A 25,328-nucleotide genomic window follows, 5' to 3' on the forward strand; every position below is an offset into this window, starting at 1 on the left:
GAAGGCGGGACTTGGAGCCTGATTGATTTTCCTTTTCACCATTCAATTCTGCTCAGTTCCTCCCACTTCGAGGCCTGACCAATCAGAGGCACCATTTTTCTCACTTTCCACCAATTGAAAGATCTGGACTGCCTCTCCATTGGGCTGAGAGAGTAAGGCGGAGAACAGGAGGGTAAGGGGGCGGAGCTTCTTAGTCCTGCCCCTTCCCTAGGAGGCGGACTAGGAGTCTTGCACTAGCAGAGGGCAAAAACTGGGGAAGGACTTGAGGTTTGGCCAATCAGAGCTCACCATGACAGCCTAACTAGCGAATAGGCTGCGGCTAAGGGGAAAAGAGGCAGGGCCGGCGGGGTGAGGGGACAGTAGGCGGTGGATGAGAGAACTGGCGCAGCTGCCGTTGTGGCAGCGGCTGAAGTGGAGGTGGCGGCTGCAACAGCTCCAGGCTCGGGGCTTCGACGGCGGCGCCACCGGCAGGCTGGGCTGCACGGTGCCGAGCCTGGCGCGCGATCCGGGTTGCTGGGGCAGCGTGTAAGAATTTAAGGGGTGCGAGGGATGGCCTGAGGAGAGGGCAGGGGTCAGGGGTCAGAGGGCTCGGAGTAGGAGTAAGGGGTTGCTGCTGGGTACTGGAGTATAGGAAGCGCGGGCAGGGCGGGCCGGAGGAGAAGTCACCGCGCGCTTCTCTCCCTCCAGTCCAAGCCGGGACTTGGCGCCCTTTCTCCCGTCCTCAGCTTTCTGGGACGACCCCCTCGTGGGGCCCAGACCCGGGCTGGGCGCACGTGTTGCTTGAGCCGCGCTCCTCTGCCCTCCCCTCCTTCCTCACTAGCTCTTCGCCTTGGCGCCCTCAGGCGACCCCGCCGAGAGACTCGCGCCGGACAGGGCTGCTCGCGCAGACAGCGTGACGGCTGCTGGCCCTCTCCTGGGACCTGTCCCGGGGGTGACCCTTTCCTCCTGTGCCCTCTGGAGAGCGAGAAGTACAGCCTCGCGGGAGGAGCGCTGGGCTGGGACCCCCAGCCCTGCGCTGCGTGACCCTGGGCAAGTCCCTTCCGCTCCGGACCTCGCTGCTCCCTCCGTGAATGGATGGGCTGGGATGAACTCAGGTCGCAGGACTGGCTCTGGGAGGGGGCATAGGGTTTGGGTTAAGCCCGGCGGCGCCGGGGCGCCCCTGGATTCCGACGCCCTGGGCTGAAGTCTGGGCTCTACCACCTCGCCGTGGTTTACTTACACCAGGCAGGTGAAGCGAACCCTCCAAGCCTCAGTCTCCTCATCTGTGAAGTGGGTGTTTCTCAGCAGCAGCGCTAGTGAGGCTCTGAGCCGCCGATCTCTCTGCTGTGGTGGGTCTCACCTGTGCCTTGTAGGATTTTGAGCGGCAACCCTGGCCTCTACCCCTCTGCTCCGCTGAGTTACAAGAAAAAACGTCTCCATGAAATGCTAGTGTCCCTTGGGAAGGGGGCAAGCTAACCCCGGCTGACAGCCATGAGCTAAGGCAATGCATGCAAGGAAATAGGCACATATTAAACAGTTAAAATAAAACCCACTAGCCACTAATGATAATAATGATAAAATTAGGAAACTTCTTGAGGAGTAGAGGGGGTGAGTAGATTCTCCCACCTTCAAAATAAGTACAGTAGAGAATAGTGAAATGTTTTTAATGGTCAAAACTGAGTGAAAGTTACAAGGAAGTTCATTTACATATCTGCTCTACTTTTGAGTATGTTTGGAAATCTCAGGGGTAAAAGTTTCAAACAAAAAAAAAAAACACAAAATAAATAAAACCTAAATTCTTAAGACAGACAAATGGTCATGTCTCACTTGGGGATTTCCTCTTCTGTGTCCCCGATACTCAGATTTAAAAGCAAAATAAATTCCAAGATCTGGAGGAAATGTAAAAAAAATCTTGGAGGAAGTTTGTTGGGCAGAGAGCTACAGGCTTAGCAGCCAGCGGACGGGTTCTCACTTGTAACTGCCTTGTTTTAAGAAGACACTGACGCCCAAGGGCCTGCTTGGGATTAGTCTGATGATTTGTGAAAGACGTAAATTGCAGGGTTGCCATTCAGCGGGTCAGTCTGGAGGCAAAGTGCGCTGAGCCCGAGAGCCACAGAGGAAGGAACCTGCTGTTGTTTTCAAGTTCAAAGGTCTGCCATCAGATCTGCTGAGTGCTGGCTTTTCTTTTGGTCCTCCCCAGCGGAAATGGGAATGTGTATAAATAGGAACTGTAACAGGCTCTTCTGAGTGTTTTAAATTGGGGACTCAGGATTCAGGCTTTTGCTGGGTGACTGGAAGCCAGAGGATGCTATGGGCAAGTGTAGATGACCTGTCGCACTCACTCTTTACCCGTCATGGGGCTGAGTGCTGCCTAGATACCGGGACGTGGACTTGGGGGAATTGTAGTGCCGAGGCTAGAAGCACGGGGCTGGAGTCAGCCTGCAAAGTCCAAGGCTTGGCTTTCAAGCTGCAGGCTCTTGGGCAAGTTACTTAACCTCTCTGAGCCTAAAGTCTCCCCCGCTATAATGGGGGATACGAATCCTACCTATTACGAAGTTTCAATCAGCATTACTTAAAAATTGCAAGAAGAGTCCCTGGTATGTAGTAAGCACTCATTGAGTATTATCTACTCTTGTTTTAATTGTTGGGGTTTTTTTTTTTTTTAAGTCTTTAAAATCTTTAGAAAACTCTCAAACAAACAAGTACCAAGAGGGGTGAGATAGAACATATTAGTCATAATCTCAATCTCCAGACAGAATTACCATTAACTTCGGTATTGGTCCTTGCAGAGTTTTTCCCTCACTTTTTCACACTATTATATACTGCAATACTCCGTCATTTTAAGGGGTACAGTTCAGTGGTTTTTAGTGTGGTCGCAAGATTAAGCAACCGTCACCACTACCTAACTGCAGAACATTTTCATCAGTAGTGGTTGTGTTTTAACAGTTGTCTTTTTTCTTTTTATTCCCAAATCCTAGAAGATGCCTCAAATGGAGGAGTTTCTGAGAAGCACCTCTGGGCCAGTGGCTTTGAAAGGGAGCTTAAAGAAGAGACTCTTTACAGTCCTGAGCATCACATCCTGAGGACAACAGGAGAGAAGAACATGGCCATGAATTTAGATGACGACGTTCCCCTCATCCTGACCTTGGATGAAGGTGGCAGTGGCCCCCTGGCTCCCTCCAATGGCCTGGGCCAAGAGGAGCTGCCTAGCAGAAGTAAGACGGAGGGGTGGACTGGCGTGGGGGCTGGGGGGCAACTTCAGGGGGTGAGTAGTGGGCTTGGTGGTCTGAGAGTAGACACGTATACGCAAATGCTTGACTCTGTTTGACTCCCTGATTCTGACACAAACTTCTGGGAGACTGGGGGGTCCTAATCCTGCACCCCCAGTTTAGGGATGCTTCCAGGGGCACTCGCCTCCCTCTGCACCTGAGGCGCCCTGGCTTTGCCCCTGGATGCTCAGTGCGGGGTGGGGGGCCCTCTGGCACACCTGCTCCTTGGCGAGCTTCCCTGACCTGTTCCAGGTTAAAAAAAGAAATAGATCTCAACCCTGGCCTCCATCTGTCCCAATCAGAAACTGTTGGCAGGAAGGCAGAGCTGCTTCTCCCCACTGGGGCTCCATCCCTGCATTGCCCAGGACGAGGTGGAAGGGGGCAAACACTTGTCGTGATCCATTGATTTGAGGGTTTGGGGTTTTGCTTTGTCTTCCTCTAAAACATAGCCTAGCACAAAGTGAGCCCAAGAGAGGTGGTGAGCTTTAAATTTTTTAAAGTTTAAGTGTGTTTCTGGCAGAATGAGAGGCCTTAAAAACCTTTCTGGTGCTTGTCCCAAAGCCATTTGCCTCATTTGCTCAGGCCTTGGGTCCAGAAGAGGCTTAAAATAACTTGCCTTTTATGGAGGGTCCTAAGACGTCAGTGACTAACGCTTTAGGGTCTCCTTAGCAAATAGGTGTTTGAGCCACCAGCTCTGTGCCTGAGCCAGGACAGAGGGGTACTGTTCCCCTCCAGGTCACAAGTGAAGATACTTGGGTCCAGGGTCCTGTCTCCCTTGTCCAGAGAGAATACAGCTGGGTCGCAGGGACCTCCGCAGGCTCCCCTTGGGAGTGATGAGGAGAGCGGTGTTTCTGCGGATGGGAGTCCGTGGGAGGCCTGGCTCCCTGCACAAGGGCCTCTCCTTGCTTCGGCATGTTCACGCCATCTAGGGTGGCAGGGCTGGATGGTGCAGGAAGGTTAGAATGCCAACCAGGGCTGAGAAAGCAGTGACTCTGATTTCAGGCATCTTCTTAAATGCCCTAGAGCTTGAAAACGTAGTGTTAGGCTCTTTTTCATCTGTTATCCTAAGTAAGATCCTTTTGCAAGGTAGGCAGTATTACCCCTGCTTTACAGAGGAGAAAGCAGTGAGTCAGAGAGGGTAAGTAACTTGCCTGATGTCACACAGCTGGCAAGTGGCAGAGCAGAGATTTGAACGCACGACTGTCTGAATCCCAAGTTCCTTCCCCCACACTTTTTCCCTTTTATCTTCTCCTGCTTCTTTTCCTCCTTCTCTTTTTTTCTTCATATGCCTTTAACAAGGGAATGGACTGCAAGGGAGGTCCCTTGTTGTGTTAAGAGTGTGGGTCATTCTGGAAAGAGGCTTGAGATTCGAAATTGGAATCCTGAACATTGTGGTGGGTGCTACTTTGAAGTCCGAAGTATCAGAGCTGATGGCGGGGTGTCCAGCTCTCCTGTGGGATCAACATGGGAAGAGCAGCCTGATTCTGTGTCAAGATCAGGTTTTAAACAGAGCTTGGTGAGTGGAAAATATTCCAAAAAAAAAAAATGAAGCTAACCTTGGGTAGGCCGCTGGTGGGACTTCCCTTATCTTGGTGAAATTGGTGGCTTATTTGGGTTTATTTCTTTTCTTTTTAAATTTTATTTTATTTTTGGGGGAAGGGAGGGAGAAACTTTGATGTGTGAGAGATACATCTATCAGTTGCCTCTTGCATGCCCCCAACTGGGGACCTGGCCCGCAACCCAGGCATGTGCCCTGACTGGGAATCAAACTGGCGACCTTTCAGTACAGGCCGGGGCTCAACCCACTGACTCACACCAGCCAGGGTGGGTTTATTTCTTAAGAAAAACAAAATAGCCCTAACCAGTATGGCTCAGTTGGCTGAGCGTTGCCCCACAAAGCAAAAGGTTGTCTGTTTGATTCCTGGTCAGGGCACATGCCTGGGTTGTAGGTCAGCCCAGGCTGAGGGTGTGCGAGAAGCAACCAATCGCTGTTTCTCTCACATATTGATATTTGTTTTTAAAAATTATTTATTTATTTATTTTTAGAGAGAGGGGAAGGGAGGGAGAAAGAGGGAGAGATGCATCAATGTGTGGTTGCCTCTCACTGGGAGCCTGGCCCACAACGCAGACATGTGCTCCAATTGGGAACTGAACCGGCGACCCTTCGGTTCACAGGCTGGCACTCAGTCTCCTGAGCCATATCAACCAGGGCTCGATATTTCCCTCCCTCTCTCCCTCCCTTGTCCTCTCTCTAAAAATAAATAAATAAGATCTTCTAAAAAAAGGGAAACAAAATATAAAACTGCACAGTGCGTTAGTGCCCCAGTTTGGTCTCACCCTCTTACTGGGACATTTGCTAAAAACCTCCAGGAATGAGTGGGTGTAATGCACCAAGCCTGGCTGGGAAAACAGCGGGGCCCGCTGAGGAAGGAAGAGATGGCAGAGGAGGCCTGCCCTTGTACAGGCCTTTGTTATTTCGTGCTCGGATTTTGGCATTGACCTTCTCTCCCATGTCCCCCTTCCCTGTTGTCTGAGCATTCTGTCTAAAACACAAATACGACCTGGTCATTTCCCCAACTTGAAGCTCCCCAGAAGCTTCCTGTCCCCTACAGGATGGAGGCCAGACTCCTGTGTTCCTGCACCTTCTGACCTGACCTGTCCCATTTCCTGCCTTAGCCCACAATGTCACACTGCTTCTAGTTCTGTGATCGCCCGTGCTTTCTTAAACCTCTCCGCCTGGCTGGTAACTCGGTGTGGAATGCCTTTCCCAGCCTCTTACTTGTTCCTGAGCTTCAGTTCTGTCTTGAAAATCCTGCTGGTGATAATCCCATCCTTTGAACCTTCCCCCTCTGACAGGGCTAATGACTGCCCTTTTCTGCTTTGATATCTTGATTAGGCTTCCATTATTACAAGTAGCCTACTGTGTGGTAATTACTTATTTAGCCATCTGATCACCTTCGGGCCTGAGTTCCATTCATCTTGGTTATCACCCAGCTCGGTGATACATTCAACAAGTCTCGGTGAAAATAAATCTAGGTGGGTTTCTGGAGCCGTGTATCTCCCGGGAGTGGCTGTTGTCTGAGGGTCCTAGTCAGAGGCGGGCAGCGCCCCTCCTGCCTCTTCTCCTGGCCCGTGGTTTGAGTCTCAGTCTCCCAACAGAGCTGCTTGTCCTAGAAGCGGCCCTCATCGCCCCCAGCCTGTGGCTGGCGTAACTCGTTGGGTAGTAAGGAGGTGGCCCCATGCAGGCAGAAGCCTTCAGCAGGGCTGGCGCTGCCTGGGCACCAGGCGCTGGGAACTAAGCAGCTTTCTAAGGGCGAGAGCCTTGATCCAGCCTGGCCCCCGCCTTAACCCAGCAGCTGTCACCAGTGCCGCCGCCTCTGGCTCCGTACCGACTTGTTCCTTGTCTTACTTGGGCTGCCGTGACAGAACGCCGCAGACTGGGGGGGTTGAACAACAGAAAGTTACCATCTCCCCGCTCTGGAGGCTGGAGGTCTAAGATCGGGGGTCAGCGGGTATGGCTTCTTCTAAGGCCTCTCTCCTTGGCTTGCAGAGGGCCACCTTCTCACTGTGTCCTCACACGTTCGCCCCTTGGTCCGTGTGCCCGTGTCTTATATCTTTTCTTACAGGGACACCAGTCAGATTGGATCAGGGCTCATATATATGACCTCATTTCACCTTGATTACCTCTGTAAAGGCCCTGTTTCCAAGTAGAGCCATATCCTGAGGTCCTAGGGGTTAGGGTTTCAACATAGGAATTGCAGGAAGACGTGATTCAGCCCATAACACTCCCGCCCTTTATTCAGATGCAGGTACCTGGGAATCTGGCTGCACTGCCCGTGACCTTTGATTCTATCTAGGGATGACGTATGATGGGGCATTATCCCTGACGGAAACGGGAGGGTTTGGGATATATTTTTTCCCTTATGTGGACAAGGATGGATTTTTCCAAGACTCAAACATCTCCGGGCTATAATGGTGGCTGCCCAAATGCTAATGAGTGACTCATAGGCAGGAGACGCCAGGTTGATAAAGGAGGCAGGTATGAGGAGAGGTATTTAAAGCCTGCAATTAGGAATAACCTTGAACATAGTTCAGCGGGGCTGGCCTTTTGACAGTGCAGTTTAGAGATGGCCCGTAGGTTGGGCGTCAGGCTGTGGTCTAGATGGCCACTAGACCCAGTCTGAGTGTTGTGGGCAATGCAAGAGATTTTACGAGGGAATTCGGGTCACACTCAACTTTTGCCTTTTCGTTGCCCTTAAACTCAACAGCTGCCTAAGATGGGCCTGCACTTTGTGCCCTCTTCTGGGTGAAAAAGGGTTCGGGGACCAGGGAGGTGGCAGAGGCCTGACCAGGGCACTCAGTCTCATGGGCTACCTTGATGCTGGTAGTTCATGGTTAGCAGGTGACAAGCCACGCCTGGATAAGCTTTAAGGTAGTGGAGCAGAAGAGGACATCTCCCTCCTTCATCCTGATGTCTGGTATGCCAGCGGCAGTTACCTGGACCCCGGGGTGGTGTGTAGCAATGCGGAAAGTCACTGTCCCTTTGCAGGCGGACCAGCACGTGGCGCTCGGGCTCCCCTTCCAGAGTGTCCGTGCAGCCCCGGGCACCAGGCGCACCTGAGGGGCGCCAGCGCTCCGGGCCAAGGGCAGATGCAGCCAGGGCGAGCTGGAGAGAGCGGTGGGGCGCGTGTCCCAGGATGACCCACCCCCAGGTGGGCTCTGTCACATAAATCTGTGCCTGTGCTTCTTTCCCTGACCCAGTGTCCCCAGCGTACTTGCCTAAGAGTTAAGCCTGAGAGACTTGCATAGCTTTGGTCGCTTGCGATATCCTGGGTGGTAGAGTGGCCGGGCCTGTGGGCACTGGAGTCAAGCGCCAGGCCTCCCACCCTAGATAAGCCTGGGGCGTGGCTTCTCCAAGCCTTAGCCTCCTGGTCCGTGCAGCGGGATCGGAGAGCATCTCCCAGGAGGGCTGTGGGGAGATTTAGTGAGCGCATGTGGGTGATGCCCATGTAAGGGCTTGACTAGTCACAAGCGTTTTTGTCGTGGCCAGAGACTGGGCTGCTTTGGGATACCATGGCACACAGGCAGGGGTCCTGAACCCAGGCCAAGATCCGACTCCTGTGTGCCTCCCTCCTGGCCCAGCAGGGGCCCCCGCCCAGCCGGGAAGCGGAGACAGCATGGCAGCTGGAGACCGAACAGCAATTAGACTTTCACAGCCTCCCACGGAGCGTGGGCATTTGGCTCCGCCGGAGTCATTCCCCTGGCTTTCTTAGGGCCTCGCCAAGGCAGACTGCCGGGTGTCACCAGGCCGGTGGAGGCACCAATTAAAATGAGCAAGCACCCGGCATGCTGGGTTCCAGCCTCATAACCGAAACTTGAAGCCCTTCGCTTCCTCGGCCCTCCGTGTCTTCATGGGGGATCCTGTCTGTTGCCTCGGGCCCCCCGCCATGAAATGCCATCTCTGCCCTCCACATGCAGATAGCTGCCGTGTCAAAATGGCAGCAGTGACAGCTGGGTGCTGGCGGGAGCGCCCGCTGCACTGCTCTTTCCCCATCGCCTGAGGGGGGTCTGAGTTCGCATGTGCTCTGAGAGTGCTTCATGAGCCAGAACGCTCAACTTCTCAGCCTCCAAGCCGGGGAGGCAGCGTGGCAAGGTTCTGATGGCACCCAGCAGCGTGCCTCTGATGGCTTCTGGCTGCAGTGCCCTCCCCAGGGCTGCCTTAGAGTACAGCACAGTGGCCCAGGAAGGAAGTCCTTGCTCTCTAGGGGGAGCACCAAGGGACCGAGACGGCCCCCATCCCACCTTCATGCCCGGGGAGCCCACAGGGCAGCTCCCCATTCTCAACCCTTTGCCCGTGAATTCCCTGATCTGGACATTTCCCGACTCTCTCCCTCTAGTCTGAGCTGGGGAAGGTCATGTACAAGAAAAATAATGGCTCAGATGAACTCCTACCATGTGCCAGGCAGTGTCCAAGGCACTTTTCCTGTGCCGTCTCTCTCACTGGGTCCCCCTTGTGGATCTGCCCAGCGGGTGTTTCCATTACCCTCATCAGACGACGAGGAAACTGAGGCTCTGGGGTTGGAGCTTACCCCGCTCATGCGGCCAAGAAGTGCCAGTGGCTGCGCTGAACCCATGTCTTCCGGCTCCAGGACTCAGGCTCTTAACTGACGTGCTGCACACCAGGAAGGAAAGCTCTGGGGAAGCAGCAGAATTTCAGGGTGGCTTGGCTTTGCCAAAAGCAAGCGGGTATCCATCTTTATCTTCATCTTCTTATTTTTAGTTAAACTTTTATTTTCTATAAGGCAATTGTTCTAAATTGGAGTTCTGTACGTAGACCTCCCTTTCTTATAGTAAAACTAGCAAAACCATTGGGGTTTCATTGTACAAGCTGTACTGGATCATCACTGAGAAACTAGAAGACATGAGCAAGTGGGGAAAACAAAACAAAAGCACCGCAAGGACAGCCTCAGTTTTACCCCACCAGGAAATCTGCAGCTTTCTCCTCAATGTGTGCCCTTCCCAACTCTTCGCTCCAGAGGCTTCTGGCTAAATTTTACATCATGGTGGTTGGAACAAGACAGTTTGGGCTGAGAATGGGAACTCAGCAGGAGTCAAGATTTGGGAATGGGAAGGGAAGGACAAAGGAGGACCAGCCTTGGATCAGGGCCTGAGACTCAGGAGGCCAGCTGAGGTTTCTGGAGAGGGCACCTCCCAAGGTCACAGGTTCCCAGCAGCAGGTGGCCCCACCTCAGAACTTGTCTGGAGACTGTTTTGGGGACGGCATAACCAACTTAGGTCATTGGTGCTTACCGTGGACGTTCCAAGAAACGGAGCAGGTGTGGTTATGGCTTCACAGTCTGGTTGGCAGGGAGACAAGTGAGCATGTGACATGCTGCATTTGTGGTGTATGTTATAATTGTGGAAGGATCTGGAGGAGGGGCGAGCACGCATGGGCAGGGGAGGTGGGAGAGGCTTCCCAAGGAGCTGGAACTCAGAACAGGATATGGAGTCATTCTGCACCATCCAGGGATGGGGAAGTGTCAGGAGAGCCTTTAGATTATACTTGAGTGTTCTGAGTCTTTAAAGAGAAGATGAACAAGAAGTGAAAGACCATCCCACAGGAAGGAGCCGGGGAACAGGGGCGTGGAAGTGTTGGAGTGGGTGGGCGGGTGGGCGTGGTCCTTGGGTTGGAAGGGGAGGATGAGCGGTTGGATCCAGATCTTGGAGAGTATTTGGATCACAAAGTAAAAAAAAAAATTTTGGATTTCTTTCTCAGTCTATTTTAGCTGGACAAGCAAGCAATAGCATAACATTGCAGCGGGGTTTTTGTTTGTGTTTTAAGGCATGCCTTAGGGGTTTTGTTTTTCCGTGGAGGACTCAGCTGTGTTCGGGGACTCTCCTAGGTGAAGGTTTGGTGGCTCCAGCCTGTATCTGGAGCGCTGACAACTCTCTCCCACGAGAGCTCTTGGGGCTCCGCCCCTGCTCCCTGGCCTGGCGGGGAACCCAGTCACCGCACATCAGACTATTCTCTCTGCCACCTTAAAGTGTTACTAGTCTTCCTCAAAGCCCTCAGAGCCAGTCTCGTTACCCTCTGACTAGAGACAGCAAGCGACCAATTGCAGTCATAAAGGGTATGTGCAGTCCTGTGTCTGTAGGGGGCTTATCCTACATGATGGCCTTGGGAAGTAATGGGATTTATCCCTGTTTTTCAGATGTGCCGTTGGCGGCTTGGGGAGGGAGCGGCCCGCACAGGCGACGGTGGAGCCGTGGGCTGCGTCAGTCAGCCAGTGTTAATGGCCTGCGCGTACCGGTGGGCGCCCTGGTCACAAAGCCCTGCCACCTCTGTTGTCAGGCCTTGTGTGCGGGGAGCATTTCTCCGCCCGGGCTCTAGTGGCCTTGAAAGTTTCATTAGCCTCTGCATGTAGATAAGGAAACCATAAACTTAGACCTGCTCACTTGGTGAGAGTCAGGCCAAGTTCTTGGATCGAGTGACAGACAGAGCCCTTGAAGACGAAGACCCACCTTCCCTGCCTGGCCCCGGACACCTGGCAGCGGCCCCAGACTTTCCAGGTCATGAGACATTTCGCCTGAGTTACACTCCTGGCAGACTGTCCTCCATTCCTTTACTCCACCCCGGAAATCAGAACCAGTAGTCAAACATCCTAAAACAGGGTCTGCGCCTATAATCTCATTTATTCAATAATCACATAATGTCATTTATTTTCTTAGTTAAACCACTTTCACTACCAAACCTGTGGGCTGCTTGTCCCTTGCTTCCGATCTGTCCCCACTTCAGTTGAAGACCTTTGCCCTCCTTTCCGAGGGGCGTCCCTAACCCTTTTAACAGGCCAGGGTGTGGTCCTTCTCTAACTACACTATTTGCTCCTCAGTGTCTGCAGTCCGTGTGCTGAGTCCTGCTCGCCCCCAGCACCCACACGCGATAGATTTGATTAATGTCTTCTGTACAGAGTCAGGGTTTGCTTTGTGCCATGATGGATTCCCAAGGGCTGTGAGAAAATGGACTTTTGGTGAAGTAGAAAATTTAAAATATGGGCAGGCGGACTGAGTTTGGCAAAGCATCCTTTCATAGTATGATTAATAGCCCGTGGCTCATCCAGTGTCGAGGTGGGTTTTTTGTAAGCCACATTCCCTTCCATCAATGTTTAATGTTCGTGGATTTAAAAAAATGTATTGATTGATTTGAGAGAGAGAGAGAGAGAGAGAGAGAGAGGAAGGGGGGAGAGAAAGAGAGAAACATTGATTTGTTGTTTCACTTATTTATGCATGTTTGTGCACTCATTGGTTGATTCTTGGATGTGCCCTGACCCGGGGTCAAACCTGCAGCTCCACCGATCAGGACAATGCTCGAACCCACTGAGCTGCCTGGCGAGGGCCCGACTGTGGCTTGCTTTCTTGTGCTTCTGTGATGCCCACTTGAAGTGGCCGGGTTGGACGGAAAAGGAAGGTGTAGCGCCCAAACCAATGTAATACCTGAGTAGGTGCTCCTGTCTTGAGTTCTGATATTTTATATAACTGTGCCTCTCTCTGGTTGTATGAGTTTTGCAAAGACAGGGACCATGTCTTTTCTACACATACCCTGAGCACTTAATAAATAGATGTCAAATAACATAGCTGGGAGTGAGTCACCAGTTTTTAAAAACACCCAGGGTCCCAAGTGACTCTTCAGTCATAACTAAGCCAACCCCTGGAGCCATCTGGGATGACAAGGAGACTCATTCACATGTGATCAGGTCAGAAGTAGCCCAGGAGGGGCCTGCTTTTTGGTCTCCGATTTTAGGGCTTTGCAGTTCTCCAGGAGCCTGCACATGCCCCATAATTGCCCGCTCGGCCCCAGGTGGCTGATTCCCACCTTCCCTCACACATGAGCTCACCCCGCCACCGCCACCTACCATTTGTAGGCTGCCTTTCTGTCTTGCTAATCTCCCTTTTTGTTAGGTTGGGGTTTTTTTGGTTTTTTTTTTTTTCTTACTTCTTTTAGCTCTTGCTGAAAATCAGCTCGGGCAGAGCGACTGTGCTCCGTGCTGGCTAATGGCTTGGAGCCACTCCAAGCTGCCGGATGCGTTGGCTTTCACTTGTGGGTGGTCGTCGACAAGCGTGATGTCTTCTCTCTGTGACTCTCAAGGGTCCCCTCTTCTTGCGGGCTCGGCTGTTCACACTTGGCTAGACTGCCTTGTTGTCTGGAATCACAGCTTTTACTGCGCACCCTGGAGCCAGACTGGTCGCCTCGGCAGGGCTCAGATTTTAACAGAACCCAAGTCCCCTCAGCCTTCAGGCACGTTGGCTCATTTGGTTTTGTCGCATGTCGTTTTGCACTGCTTCCTGTTGGATCAGACACTGTCTCAGGGTTTGTCAGGCTCACAGATCTGGAGATGGGGTGGCCTGGGAGAATTGTCAGGTTGTTAGAAATGTGTGTGTGTTTGGGGAGTGAGTCTATCTGCTGACACTCTACAGCATTCAAACATTTTTTTCCGGTCTCATTGTCTATTGCAAAGGGCGGGGCTGAATTTCTGGCACCACCTCTTGGTAGCTGTGCCACCCTGAACGAGGAGCTGAGCTTCAGTCTCTTCTGGAGTTTCAGTTTCTTCCATCTGTAAAATGGGGATAAGAATGTTTCCATTTAGGGTTGACATAAAGGTTAAGTGGGAGCCCTGGCCTGGTTGCTCAGTTGGTTAGAATGTTGCCTGATAAGCCAAGGTTGCTGGTTTGATCCCCAGACAGGGCGCATGCAAGAATCAACCAATGAATGTATAAATAAGTAAAACAACAAATCGATGTTTCTCTCTCTCCACCTCACCAAAATCAATAAATTAAAAAAAAAATTTTTTTAAGTGGTTAAATGGGAAATTGCATAGAACATTTCATAGCACCAACTCAGTAAGTGGAAATTCTAATAATACTAAAATATCTGAGTTCCATTTTCACCATAGCAGTAAAGTTGCCCTTTCTTGAGCCCTCGAGTAGGTAATCTAAGGACTCTCTGAATGGACAACTTGAGCTTCCTCTTCCTTTTATTAAATTCTCTGACCTCTCCTTAAGGGACATTAGCTGTTTTTTGCATTTTCTTAAAGATCTGATTGTGGCCAACAGGGGAACAATATGCTAACTTCCTTGACCACCATGCGGGTGCCTTGCAGAGATAATTCAACTCCAGCAACTCCGTCTTCTGCCCCCTCTTTAGGACAGCTTTCTGGATTTCTCTTGTATTTTTCTTTATTCATGATGCCTCTTTTGGGCTGCCTCCCCCACTCAGTGGAAAGGGAACCTGAGGACAAGGAAGAGGAAGCTGAGCCCACGGCCTGGCCGCTGACCACGCAGGCTGTCAGGCCCTGTCGGCCCCTCTGGGAGCCGCAGCCAGGCAAGCCCGGTCCCTGGAGAGGTGGCGCACCTCAGCCACCATGCTCTCTGCAGGATGTAAACTTCCTCCCAACGGTCCCTTCCCCAGGGGCCTGTGCCTCCTTGTCGCTGCTCTTCTGAGCAGAACCACTGGCTGCGGCAGAAGATCCAGGTGCTGGGGCATGGCCGGTGTTTATACAATCCGGCTGCTCCCAGGTAGGGGCTAGAGCGGACCTCTGAGCCGTGCTGAGCGGACAGCATCAGCAGCCCATCAGTGGCTGCATGGAGAGCGTGGCTCCCAGCTAGCCTTGTTCCTCTAGCACTGCTGGTCTGCTGACCCCGTGCAGGGGCCCAGGGAGTGCCCGTGTGCAGTGAAAAATACCTTTCATCTCCGTTTGCTCCTCTGCTGCTCCCAGCCCCATCCCCGTGTGTCCACAATTAGCATTTCTGATGCTTCCAAGTGAATACGGACAGATGTTCGCACAGGTGCTGCACTCTTCACTGGGTAAACAGAGTGGAGCTTGCATGCCTCTGAGTGTGTGTGTGTGTGTGTGTGTGTATACACGCGCACACTCCCGAAGCGTGGGGCCTTTGAGATGTGCGTAGTCTTTACAAGTGTTTTTTTCAAAGCACCTGAAGCACTTTGCACGTGGTAGACGCTCAGTAAATACTGTGCGCTGAGTGACTGGTGGGAATGAAAGCCTTTTGTTTCATGTAAGCCCAGCAGCACAGGAATGGGAAGTACAATTGCAAGTGAAACCTTGAAATGCACAGTCTAGAGAAGGTAGAAATCAGGTCCTGCCTTACTGTGAAGTTACCTGTGGGCATCTGCAAACCACTTGTTCCCTCTCTGCACAGGCCAGAGGAGGGTGTGACAATTTAGGGCTCTTTATGTAAAGGGTGGTGAGGAGGGTTAAATGATAGAAATTATCCCAGTGGCTCCTCAGATTAAGTGCCCTTTAAATGGGAGCTCACTGTGGCTCCCCTGGGTGAGGAACGCGCATTGTGCCCAAGCAGGATGTTTGTCGATGGGATTACGAGGACGCTAACCAAGACTGACCATCCTGGCTGCGTATTTCCCATTGGTGCACGTGGTCCAAGTGCCCTGCTGTTAGAACCCATTGGTTCAAGTCCAGTCTCCTTAACGTGGTTTACAGCCACCTGCTGTCTCTGCAGGTCGGGGGAAGAGGCTGAGTGCTCAGGCTACCCGGGCTTGAACCTCAGCTTGGCCACTTCCTTGCTCTGTGACCTTGGGCAAATCACTTAGTCTCTCTGGGCCTTAGTTTTCCCCTCTGTAAACTGGGGAGAATGACAGTCTCTGGTCCACAGGGCTTTTTTCACCCTTAGAACTCTGTCTGGTGCCCACTAAGTGCTGAGTGTGAGCTGTACCCGTTACCATTCCCAGAATGTCAGCCTGATCTCTGGCTCTTTAAACTTCAGGATTACTGAACCTTCTGGGTTCCCAGGCATGCCCTGCTGTTTGCTTCTCTGTGCTTTGTGCATGCTCTTCCCCAGTTCTGGAATGTATCCCCAGTTTCTAGCCAGTTCAAGGCCCCACCCTATCCACTTCGTGACACCTCTTCATCCTTCAAAAGCCTGCGCAGACATCACCCCTGAATCCCTCCCTGCCTCTGTCCACTGGCCCCAGTGGAAGGTAGCTATTGCCACATCCTTCTCTAGGCTGTTGTAACAAACAAATGACTTTAATGCACTGGAATCGCATTTCTTCTTTTGCCTCCTGATAGTGAACCCTGTGAGGACAAAATTCATGGTTTTACGTTTTCAAAATCCCACATGTAGCACAATGCCTGGCATACAGTGGGTGCTGAATCAATGTCTCCTCAAAGTAAACCATGCTTATTTGCATCTGGAAAGGCAGCTTCTGTAAACTTCACCCTCCCCTTTTTCTCTCCCAAATTGTTGCATTTTTTCTTAAGACTAGACAGATGCTCTCGAGGTCATCTTCGCAACCTCAGGGTGGGAGGTTCCCGTGTGGCCACTGGGGGAGTGGGCACCTGCGGCAGGAATCACTCCCCGGGCTCCCTAAGGGGACCTCACTTCCCAGCCCCTCCTGCCTTTCCATTCATCTCTTTAGTTACTGCTCTCAGCTTTCTAGCCAGTTCAGGGCCCTTCCACGGCCAGCCTTATGTCTCTACAGGGAATCCCTCTGGATTTGGCCACTTAGAACCTGTCAGCTGGTGGGAAACAAAGTTGGAGGTCACCGGGCATTATCCTGACCAGTTTCAGACCAGACCCCCTCCTTCTAGAAAAGTGCTTGACCCATGGGACCAGCCCAGGTGAGCTGTTTGGTTTTCCTTTCTGCCTCTGGCTTAAGCTGTTGGCAAGACGGGTTTTGGGCCTGAGTCCAGCGATTCAGCTGGGAGGGCTGTGTCAGTTTTCCCCTTTCTGGAGGTTGGTATATCGGCCCGGGACTCTGCCGGGTTTGCAGCCTTTACTAACATGTGTGGATAATGTGGGTCTACCTCCCACACCGTCTTGCAGCCAGTCACCAGCAAGAGAAGGCCTGAGCAGAAGGAAACGTGGGCTCTGCTTTCTTTTGGCACAGTGTCTCTTGCCCATTTTTTATCTGGGGGCTTTGCAGAGCCAGCAGGCACAGAAGCAGTGTGGCGACACCGTGCCTGGAACACTCATAAGCGTCACTCTGGTTTATTTTCCTCCCCTCTTCAAGCTTTTTCCCATGGAGTGGGGCTCTCAGCGACACCTGGCAAACGGTTGGCGAATGCTCGTTGTCATTCTGGTGGGCACGGGCTTCCGGAGGGCTCCAAGAGCTGTGTGGGTACTGACATTTGTTTATGCCATGCCCAGAGCACGGTTGGCACCGGTCCCAGTTAATGGATGAAGAAACTGAGGCTCCGGGGATTGGACTGTGAGCTGGGCGAGGGGAGGGGTACAGCTGGGAGTGAACTTGGATGAACAGAGCTACCTTTTGTCTTGAAGAGGATGTGCAGGGTTGTGTGTGGTACAGTGTGGGGGGGGGGTGTGTGTGTGTGTGAAAGTGTGTGTGAGGTTGTGTACACATAAGAGAAAGAATGGAAGGGAGTGAGTTGCGTATTCAGTATAAACCTGTCCAGGGCGATCATTGCCTCGCGTTCTTTCTGATCCAAGCTGCCTTCCGAGAGGAAGGACCTCAAAGGCTTTTTATCCAAAGCAGCGTCCTGTCCCGGCCCCACCGAGAGGCCCCGGTGGCTTACCCAGCCCAGCAGACTCCACACTCGCTGGGTGGGAGGTGGGTCGCAGAAGCCCTCCCCCTGCCGGCTCTTCCCCGTCCTCCCCGTGCGGCTTTATGGCTGGCATATGGAAACTGTTTCTATTTACCCAGCACCACCAGGACCCTGCTGCATGCTGTGCTCCAGCGAATGGAACCCTTGCATTCCCCGCAGGGCCGTTTCAGAGGCTGCATGCAAAGCAGCCAGCTGTTCTGCAGGGAGCGTCTGGGCCCTGTTACATCAGCGCTGCCATCTGTGCAAACAGGTCATTCTGGTTTGTCTGCCTGTCCTCTGGATGGGGAACTTCTCTCATACTTTGAGGCAGAGTTTCTGTTATTGTTTTGTATTCTAATGCCTGTCAGTTCAGGTTTTGGTGTTTGTTTTTTGCTTGTTTGGTTGTTTTTTTTGTTTTGTTTTTTTTTTTTCCAGTTTCTTCTCCTGCCAGTAATTTCAGTTCACCTCCCTGGGCTGATGGCCAGGGTTTGGGGAGGGTAGTTAAAAGGTGGGTGTTGCATAAATCTTAAGTGGCTGGTTTTCACAGGAGTGCTCTCTGCCCAGGGCACCAGGAGTGCAGAACAAGATGTTTCCTTTTGGGGAACTTTCCCCAGAGGCGCAGAATGGGAACTTCCTGGTTGCCAAGAATGTTCCTGGTCAGCCTCCTCTGGCCCTTTGAAACCTCCTGCAAGTGGAGAAACCTGCTTGCTGTGCGGGCCAGGACAGCAGCTTCTCCTGCCCTCCTGACTGCTGCGTGGCTTTTTGCTTCTTCCCTCCATTCCCAGCCCCGCTGCCGAGGCAGAAATGCCAAGGCGAGGGCCGGCTGCCATGCTCCTGGAGGAGGCAGCGGAGGGCCAGCTCCCCGACAGCCCCGTGGCAAGGCCATGCCGTCTCCTGGAGCAGGGCCTTTGCGGTGCGCCTCCCTCTTGCCCGTCCAGCGCTCCTGGGAGAAGCCGCCCTGCCCCGGGTAAGGACGGTGCCGGGGTCCTAGGTCGCCCATGCTGGTTCTTTCTGGTCTCTGACAGTCGCCAGAGTGAGGGCCGGTCCAGCACTCAGGATGGGGCTGGACCTGGGGGCTGTGGCAAGAGCCCACCTGACCACTTTGGTGGCCAGGACTCCTCCTGAGCAGGGAAAGCTCCGAGAGAATCCAGCACCATCATCTGCCTAGGGACTTTTTCTCCCAGGAAGTGCAGATTCGGCCCAGGTGGGCGAGAGTAGATCAGGGCAGGGCTGCAGGTCACCGGGGCAGGTAGGTGCTAACAGTCACAGGGCTCTGAGACTCCCAGGCAGACGACCTGGCGCAGACCCAGCGGGCTTCAATGGGGATGTGGGGACAGACCCTGGAACTTTGTTCCCCGTGGTGACCAGGGGGTCGGGGTCAGGGGGGGTCCCCTATAGATTTCACGTCCAGCTTTGAAGGGAGTTCGTTCTGAGGAAGCCCCTGAGGCCAGCTCCCGCCCCACCTGCCCCCTGCCTTCCTCTCTTTTATGGGCCATAACTGTCCTTTCCCTGTAGGGGACGGCTGAGCCTTTAAGCATTCCTTGTAACTGCAGCAATAAAGCACTTGGGATTTGGAGCATGTCCATTGCCTCTCTGGCCACTTTGCCAACCTAGGAAGTGGGAAACAGAGAAAGTGGGCAGGGAAGGGGACCCCACGCGGGGCCCCCAGCCCCGCCTCCGGCGGTGCATTCAGAGTGCTTCTGAACTTGGCCGCAGGGCTGCCGCCTCTGCTTGAGGCCACGAATGAAAGGAATGGGAGGGACCGGGGCTCCCTGCCTTCCCTCTGCGCCCTTTCTGTAACCCCTCAATGCGCTCAGGCCTGGCATGAAGGGGGCTCTTTGAAATCATGTGCGGCTTTCTTGAAAATCTCCCCGTGGTCCTAGTCTCCCTTGTCACCAGGGCCTTTCAGCCCTCTCCCCACATAAGAGCCACAAACAAGCTATTGGGCTTTGCCTTTTGGTACCTAGTCAGCAAGCCAAGGTCTGTGTTCTGAGCAAGTGCAAGGTTGAATGGTTAGAAGCCCTGAACAAAGTCCGCCTTGGAGGGGAGAATTCTCTATTTTTCCCCTCAGCAGTTCCGGTCATAGTTTTCCTTTCTTTTCTATTGAAGGCTCTGCTCTGAATTACCCTTATACAAAATAGTCACTCTTTAGCAGGCCCTTAAAAGGATGATCTTTAGAAAATACAGAGGCCACGTCAGCCCCTTCTTCACACCCCCGGGCGCCTGCACTCGGGCTGGAGCCTACCCGCCGGGCCCTGCGTGTCACGCCTGCCTGCTGTGCCCTCCAGCCGCTGGCGGAACTGTGCCAGAGCCTCCCTTCAGATATGTTTGTCAGCACTTGCTGCATCGTGCCTGACACTGTTCTGGGCTCTCGGGACACCTCGGTGGACAAAACTAAAGTCCCTGCCCTCACGGGCACTCAGCAGGCCCACAAGTAAATAAACGTGCTGTGGGGAAGGGGGGCGGGGTGGCGTCCAACCCCAGGAGGGAGAGAGCAGCGTGAGGGAGAGAGAGGGTGACGATGATGTGACCTCCCAGGGGAAGCCAAAGCAGCCTCTGACAGGACGGGTCGGTGGGCCCCGGGAGGTGGGGAAGGCGGCCAGTTAACGACCTGGGAAAGGGCGGAGGGAGCAGGAGGTGCTGGGAAAGTGACCCTGATGTCCGCTGCCATCTGTGCCAGCGCGTGGCAGCCGCCCCGCCCCGGCACCCTTACGGTGTTCCCTGGGCCTGCTGTGGCCCGGCCCCCGGCAGCGGTGTGTGAAGGTCACGGAGGACGGGGCGCGGGCACACCAGAGGGCGGCACTGCCCAGCTGCCTGCCGGGGGCTGCTTCCGAGTCACCTTTTGGCTCGTGCTTCCCTGGTCCCCACAAGCAGATTGAGGAAGGTAGTTTGACCTTCTCTCTGCGCTACGGCTTAGTTCTTTCAGAAATGGGCGCTGGGGCCGGAGCTGGGGAACGCTGGCCCCGGGGAGAGAAGGGCCAGCATCCTGAGCGCAAGCAGCAGCCAGGTGTCCCTCGTCCTCCCTGTGACTCCATTTCAGTGATTCCTGCTGCTAATTTTGGGTCCTTTTAGCACTGCCCTGTCATCTTTCTCAGTTTCCGATTCTCAAGAGGGAGGCATGCAGCCTTCTTCTTAGGAGCTAACCAGCCCGGCTTGGTCTCCCAGCCCCGTGTCTCGCTTGTCGCGCGGCGCCAGAGAGGCCCTCAGCCTTTCTGCACCTTCGTTTCCTCAAGTCCGAGGTGGGGTTGATGCTGTTACCGTCTTCATGGGACTGCTGTGAGAATTAAACGGGTCGATTGCTATAAAGTCCTTAGATATGTATGTTATCTACTGCTGTGTAACAACCCCCCCTGAAACCTATGCCTTATGGTAACACCCTCGTTTACTTCGCTCGTGAACCTGCTGTGTGGGCAGGGCTGGGGGGGCAGCTTCTCTGCTCCCTGCGGTGTCAGTTTGGACACCTGACTGGCGCGGGGATGGCTCATTCAGCTGACGGACAAGTCGGTGCTGGCTGTCGGCTGGGCGCTCAGCTGCGCTGTGGACGAGGGACCCCGACTCTCCTTGTGGGCCTCTCGTCAGCACGGTTCCAAGAGCGAGAGCCCCCAGAGAAGGAGGTGGAAGCATTTTTATGACCCAGCCTCGGAAGTCATAAGCATTATGTCCTCCGTCGGCCAAGGCGCCGCAAAGGCTCTGCGGAGACACAGGCTCCGCCTCTTGGTAGAGAAGCCGCAAGGTTCCAGAAGAGCGTGGGGACAAAAGGGAATACCGTGGCTGTCTGTGGAAAATAAGATCCACCACAGAAGAGGATTGAAATGGGATTCTTTATCCTCCTGTCGAGGGGTTATGAGGAGTGTGGATTATGGGGAACCAGATTCTTAATGTAGATATTCCTCTTCCTAATAAATTAACAAGCTTTAACAGATGTTCATTTCTTGGTGACACTGCTGACCACGTATCAGTGGAGACACTTGAGTGTTGTGACAAACAGGCATAAGTATAAAGGGAGCTTTATGGGATCAGGCTTTGGACATGCTCAGAGGTGGATTTCGGGCAGAGCCTGATCCCAGGGGTGGGGGCAGCTTGGGAAGCTCTGTTACCATCTTGTTCTCCATTGGCGTCCTCCTGGCGCAGGCTTTCCCCATGTGGTGGCGGCGGCAGCCACCGGCAGCTGCCGGCTGGACTTGGGGCAGCCGCCATGCCTGAACCCAGCCCTGTCCAGGGCAAGGTGAAGGGCTCCTGGTGCACCCGAGTCACCTGCCTGGGAGCTAGGGGTGGAGTCAGCCAGCGCCAAAGAACGTTCTCCGTAGGCAGATGGGGCAGCGCGGAACGGACATTGGTGGTGGCAGGCAGCAGCACCAGAGGACCCTGCACCAAGGGACAAGTCCAATTATTTTATTTTTTGCACTGAGTGGAATATTAACATGCTTCCAAAAGTAAACAAAAAGATCACTTCCTTTGAGTGGCACTTTTACTCTCCTCCCCACTTCTCTTGTAGGTACCCAATTTCTTTGAGTTCTATTTTAGCTCTCCCTTTTTTTTTGTAAAGATAAGTAGATAGTTGTATGTTTTCTTGTTTCTTCCCGTTTTTACACAAAAGATGCATGTGCTCTTTTGCACTTGCTTTTTTCACTTAACAAGAGAAAGAAAAATATTTTTAACCAGCCATACTAATTTTTGCCATCTTAGCGCATGGAATGGAGCATTGACCTAGCAGTAATGGCAAATGTGTCTGAGCACGCGAGGCACCTGCCACTCTTCTGGTGAACGGTGCTTGTATTCTCTGAAGCCTGGGCTGTACACGAACCTCTCTCTTCTTCCAATGCAGACGGAGGCAGCTATGCCATCCACGACTTCCGGGCCCCCAGCCTGAGCTCAGAGGGTGAGGGCTTCCCCTCGAGCCCCACTGGACACAACTGGGAGATGAACTATCAAGAGGCAGCGATCTACCTCCAGGTGAGTACCGCTGGGTCAGGGCCTGGCCCTTCTCGGCGCCTGTGGGCGGAGGAGGGGAGCTGGGGCTCTGACACATGCCCAGAAGTTCAGCTCCAGCTTTGGTTCTGTGCGTGTGAGCTTCTCACCTGTACGGTGGGGAGAGCCCCCTGATGATGCCCATACTGGAAGGGCTTCTTATGTGACCCCAGTTTGTGGCTTCACCTTCCCCTGAGGCTCCCTGAGTCTGTGCACTTGGCCTTCTCTGCCTCACCCTCCTTCCCAGAGGCACACTGAGAGGCCACTTCTCAGGAGGGAGGTCTCCTTCACGAACTTCCTCCTGTGGCAAGGGTTTGCTGCCTTGGCACGGGGAGCTTAGGGGTCTTTCCTTCTTTCCTGTTTAACTTGCTGCTGCTCTTGTGTTTCCTGTTTTGTGTTTGGGTGTTGTTTTTTTTAAAATAAAAATACGCCTTTTTTATACAAATAATACATGCTTGTTACAGTAAGTTTAGGTAAAAAGGGAATGTAAAAAACCTTTCACCTAAGGTAAGCGCTGTCAACATTTATTTTAAGGAGAACACATAGATTTTATGTGTTTTTTTAAGACAATTTTAGTTGTGTGGTATCTATAGTTGTATAGCCTGCTTTTTTCATAACATGTAGCATAAGCTTTTTTCACATTATTGTAACTCTTGTAAAAAAGTTTTAATGAATTTTATAATTATATTAGACAAGTATATACTAATTTACTTAATTATCCTGGCAAGGTTGGATATTTTCCCTTATTTTGTATTTCCCTATTATAAATTACAGTCCAAGGACAATCTATGCATCAAGCGATTTCTCTTTCTGTCTTTAATACCTAGCATTATTTTATTAGGAAAGACTCAAGACGTGGAATTGCTGGGTGAAAGGAATCCACATTTTTTAGGGCCGTTGATGTAGAGTATTGAGCACTCTCCAAAGGGGATATTGCCTCTTCCCTGCCAGTCTCATTGCGTGTGACGTTGCCGCCTTCATCAGCCACTGTACGATTTCAGTTTCCGGTGTGCACTGAATAAGGTTTGGCGGAGGAACTGGAATTTTTCTTAAATTATTTGAATGATAATTATTCCTAATCTTTTTTTCTTCGAAGTAGCTTTCCATTGCAACTATTTGTTTTGTTATTTTTTTTAAAGTTTACTTAAAACCAGGCATTCATCTGACGGTTGTTTGGCCAACTGTGTGTTTCTAGGTTTTACACAGTGTCGCAGCTTTGCTCCTCAACAATGAGTTTTGATTCAGGGTTAGGCAGTAGGAGTGTTTTAGGGACGTCGTCCTAAGCTCAGGAGTGCCTGTTGGTTTGGCAGGGTCGCCCAGGGCCGCCACAGGCTCTGTCACCTTCTCCCAGGTTGAATAGGCACAGGATAAGAGTGTGGCATGGGTCAAAACCCAGAACTAGAATGGGCTGGGAGATTTCAGAAACCTGATAATTTCTTCTTTCCGTAAGCAGGTGGGAATATTAGTGATAACAATATTTAACTTTAAGTGGACACTGGCTCATCTTTGTAACAGTCCCCGGAGGTGGTGTGATCATCTCCCACTTTATAGATTAGCAACTGAGACTCAGGGGCTACATGAGTCCAAAGCCACCCAGCTAGGAAGTTGCAGAGTGTGGATTTAAACCCGGTCTACCTAGCCTCCCAATAGTGTTCTTTCTTTTATACATTGTTGCCTTGTTTCTATACCCTGCCACATGTATCTGCTTGCAAATAAACCATGCAGTTGTAGGAAGAGAGGTTACAGAACAGCAGGTGTAACGTGACTGCTTTTGTATAACACTTATGCGCACACACGCAAACACATGTGTAGGTATATATATATGTATATAGCAGCACATACTTGTGTATGTATGTGTATTTACACAGATACCCACCCATATCTGGAATGTTGTTTATCTCAGTATTAAAGGTGATTATCTTTAGCTGATGGAATTTTTAGCTGATGGATTTTCTTTAGCAGGAATTTTTACAACCTCATAATCCTGTGAATTATTTGAATGATTTTTACCAAAAATGCATTATTTTTTAAAAAATCAAAGCAGAAACTCAGGTTTAGCTGCGGTCAGATGGTCTTCCTTTTCTTGCGCTGCAGCTGAGCCGAAAGACACGGACCCTGAGCCCAGTCGCTGGCATACCTGCGTAACTGGCCCCTCACTGCTTTAAGGATGCCTAGTCCCTGCAGCTTCTTTTCACACAGTGTATCTGTTAACTCCCCTCGCTCTTGGGAGCCACGAGCTCAGCAGTTACAGTGCCTCCAAGACGGCCTTGTTTTCTGTGTGGACTTCTGTCCCAGGGAGCAGAGAGCGAAGGCCTGGAAGTCACGTACAACTGGCCTGCCTTCTTATTTTTCTTAATCTCGTTCGTGATCAGCAGCCAGGAAACAAGGCCAGTGTTCTCCTTAGGGTCTGGATCCGAATCCAGTGACGTGGGTCATATTTCACTCTGGCCTTATTGGTGGAGCTCTCACCCTCCACCTCCTCTGTAGCAGTTCCAAGTCCCACAGTTAAAATCAGGGCCACCCCATCCCACGCCCCCTGCCCCGCTGCATCAGTAGTTTCCTCTAGTCGGGCCTTTATTCCTGGCTATTTGTGCGGGGAGATTTTCCAAGAATTGCATTTTTTGAGTAATCCAAACCAGAAGCTTCCAGGCCACCGTGGGTGTCCCCCGGCCACAGCGGCAGTGGTGAGAAACCACAGCCCTGCACAGATCACAGGACCGCGAGCGAGGCCTGCCAGCCTGCCCTCTGTCTGACTGCCAGGCTGTTTGTTCCCTCTGTGGGGCCTGGCCCTGTTGAGTCTGTGGTTTGTCTTTGTTTGTTGGTAATGAGGGTAGTGACGTATCCGGCTTCAGGGAAGTGATCTGCTCACAGTTCCTCTCCAAACCACAGTCAAGGTCAGAGCTCCCCACTTCCTGGCTACTGAACAGTCACCGGGCTGGGCTGGGGCCTGGACAAGCAATCTCTTGCAAAAAATGGTTCATCTTCCAAACATCTACTAAACGCCTATTGTGTGCACCAGACACCATCCTAAATGTCT

At 52.3% G+C, this 25,328-nt stretch overlaps 1 protein-coding gene across 1 annotated transcript in view; it reads left to right on the forward strand.

Moving 5' to 3' along the window:
• Positions 1-361: 361 nt before the first annotated feature.
• TPCN1 (two pore segment channel 1) overlaps positions 362-25,328 on the forward strand; it is a 49,376-nt gene continuing 24,409 nt past the window's right edge. Inside the window, exons 1-3 of the mRNA XM_054594368.1 lie at positions 362-525; positions 2,958-3,194; positions 22,149-22,276. Of these exons, the coding sequence (XP_054450343.1) occupies positions 3,083-3,194; positions 22,149-22,276 (240 nt within the window). The 5' untranslated portion in view covers positions 362-525; positions 2,958-3,082. The remainder of the gene's footprint in view (positions 526-2,957; positions 3,195-22,148; positions 22,277-25,328) is intronic.

Source organism: Pteronotus mesoamericanus, unplaced genomic scaffold, assembly GCF_021234165.1.
Source record: "Pteronotus mesoamericanus isolate MK-2021 breed Mesoamerican mustached bat unplaced genomic scaffold, CSHL_Meso_final scaffold_507, whole genome shotgun sequence".
NCBI classification, from domain to species: domain Eukaryota; kingdom Metazoa; phylum Chordata; class Mammalia; order Chiroptera; family Mormoopidae; genus Pteronotus; species Pteronotus mesoamericanus.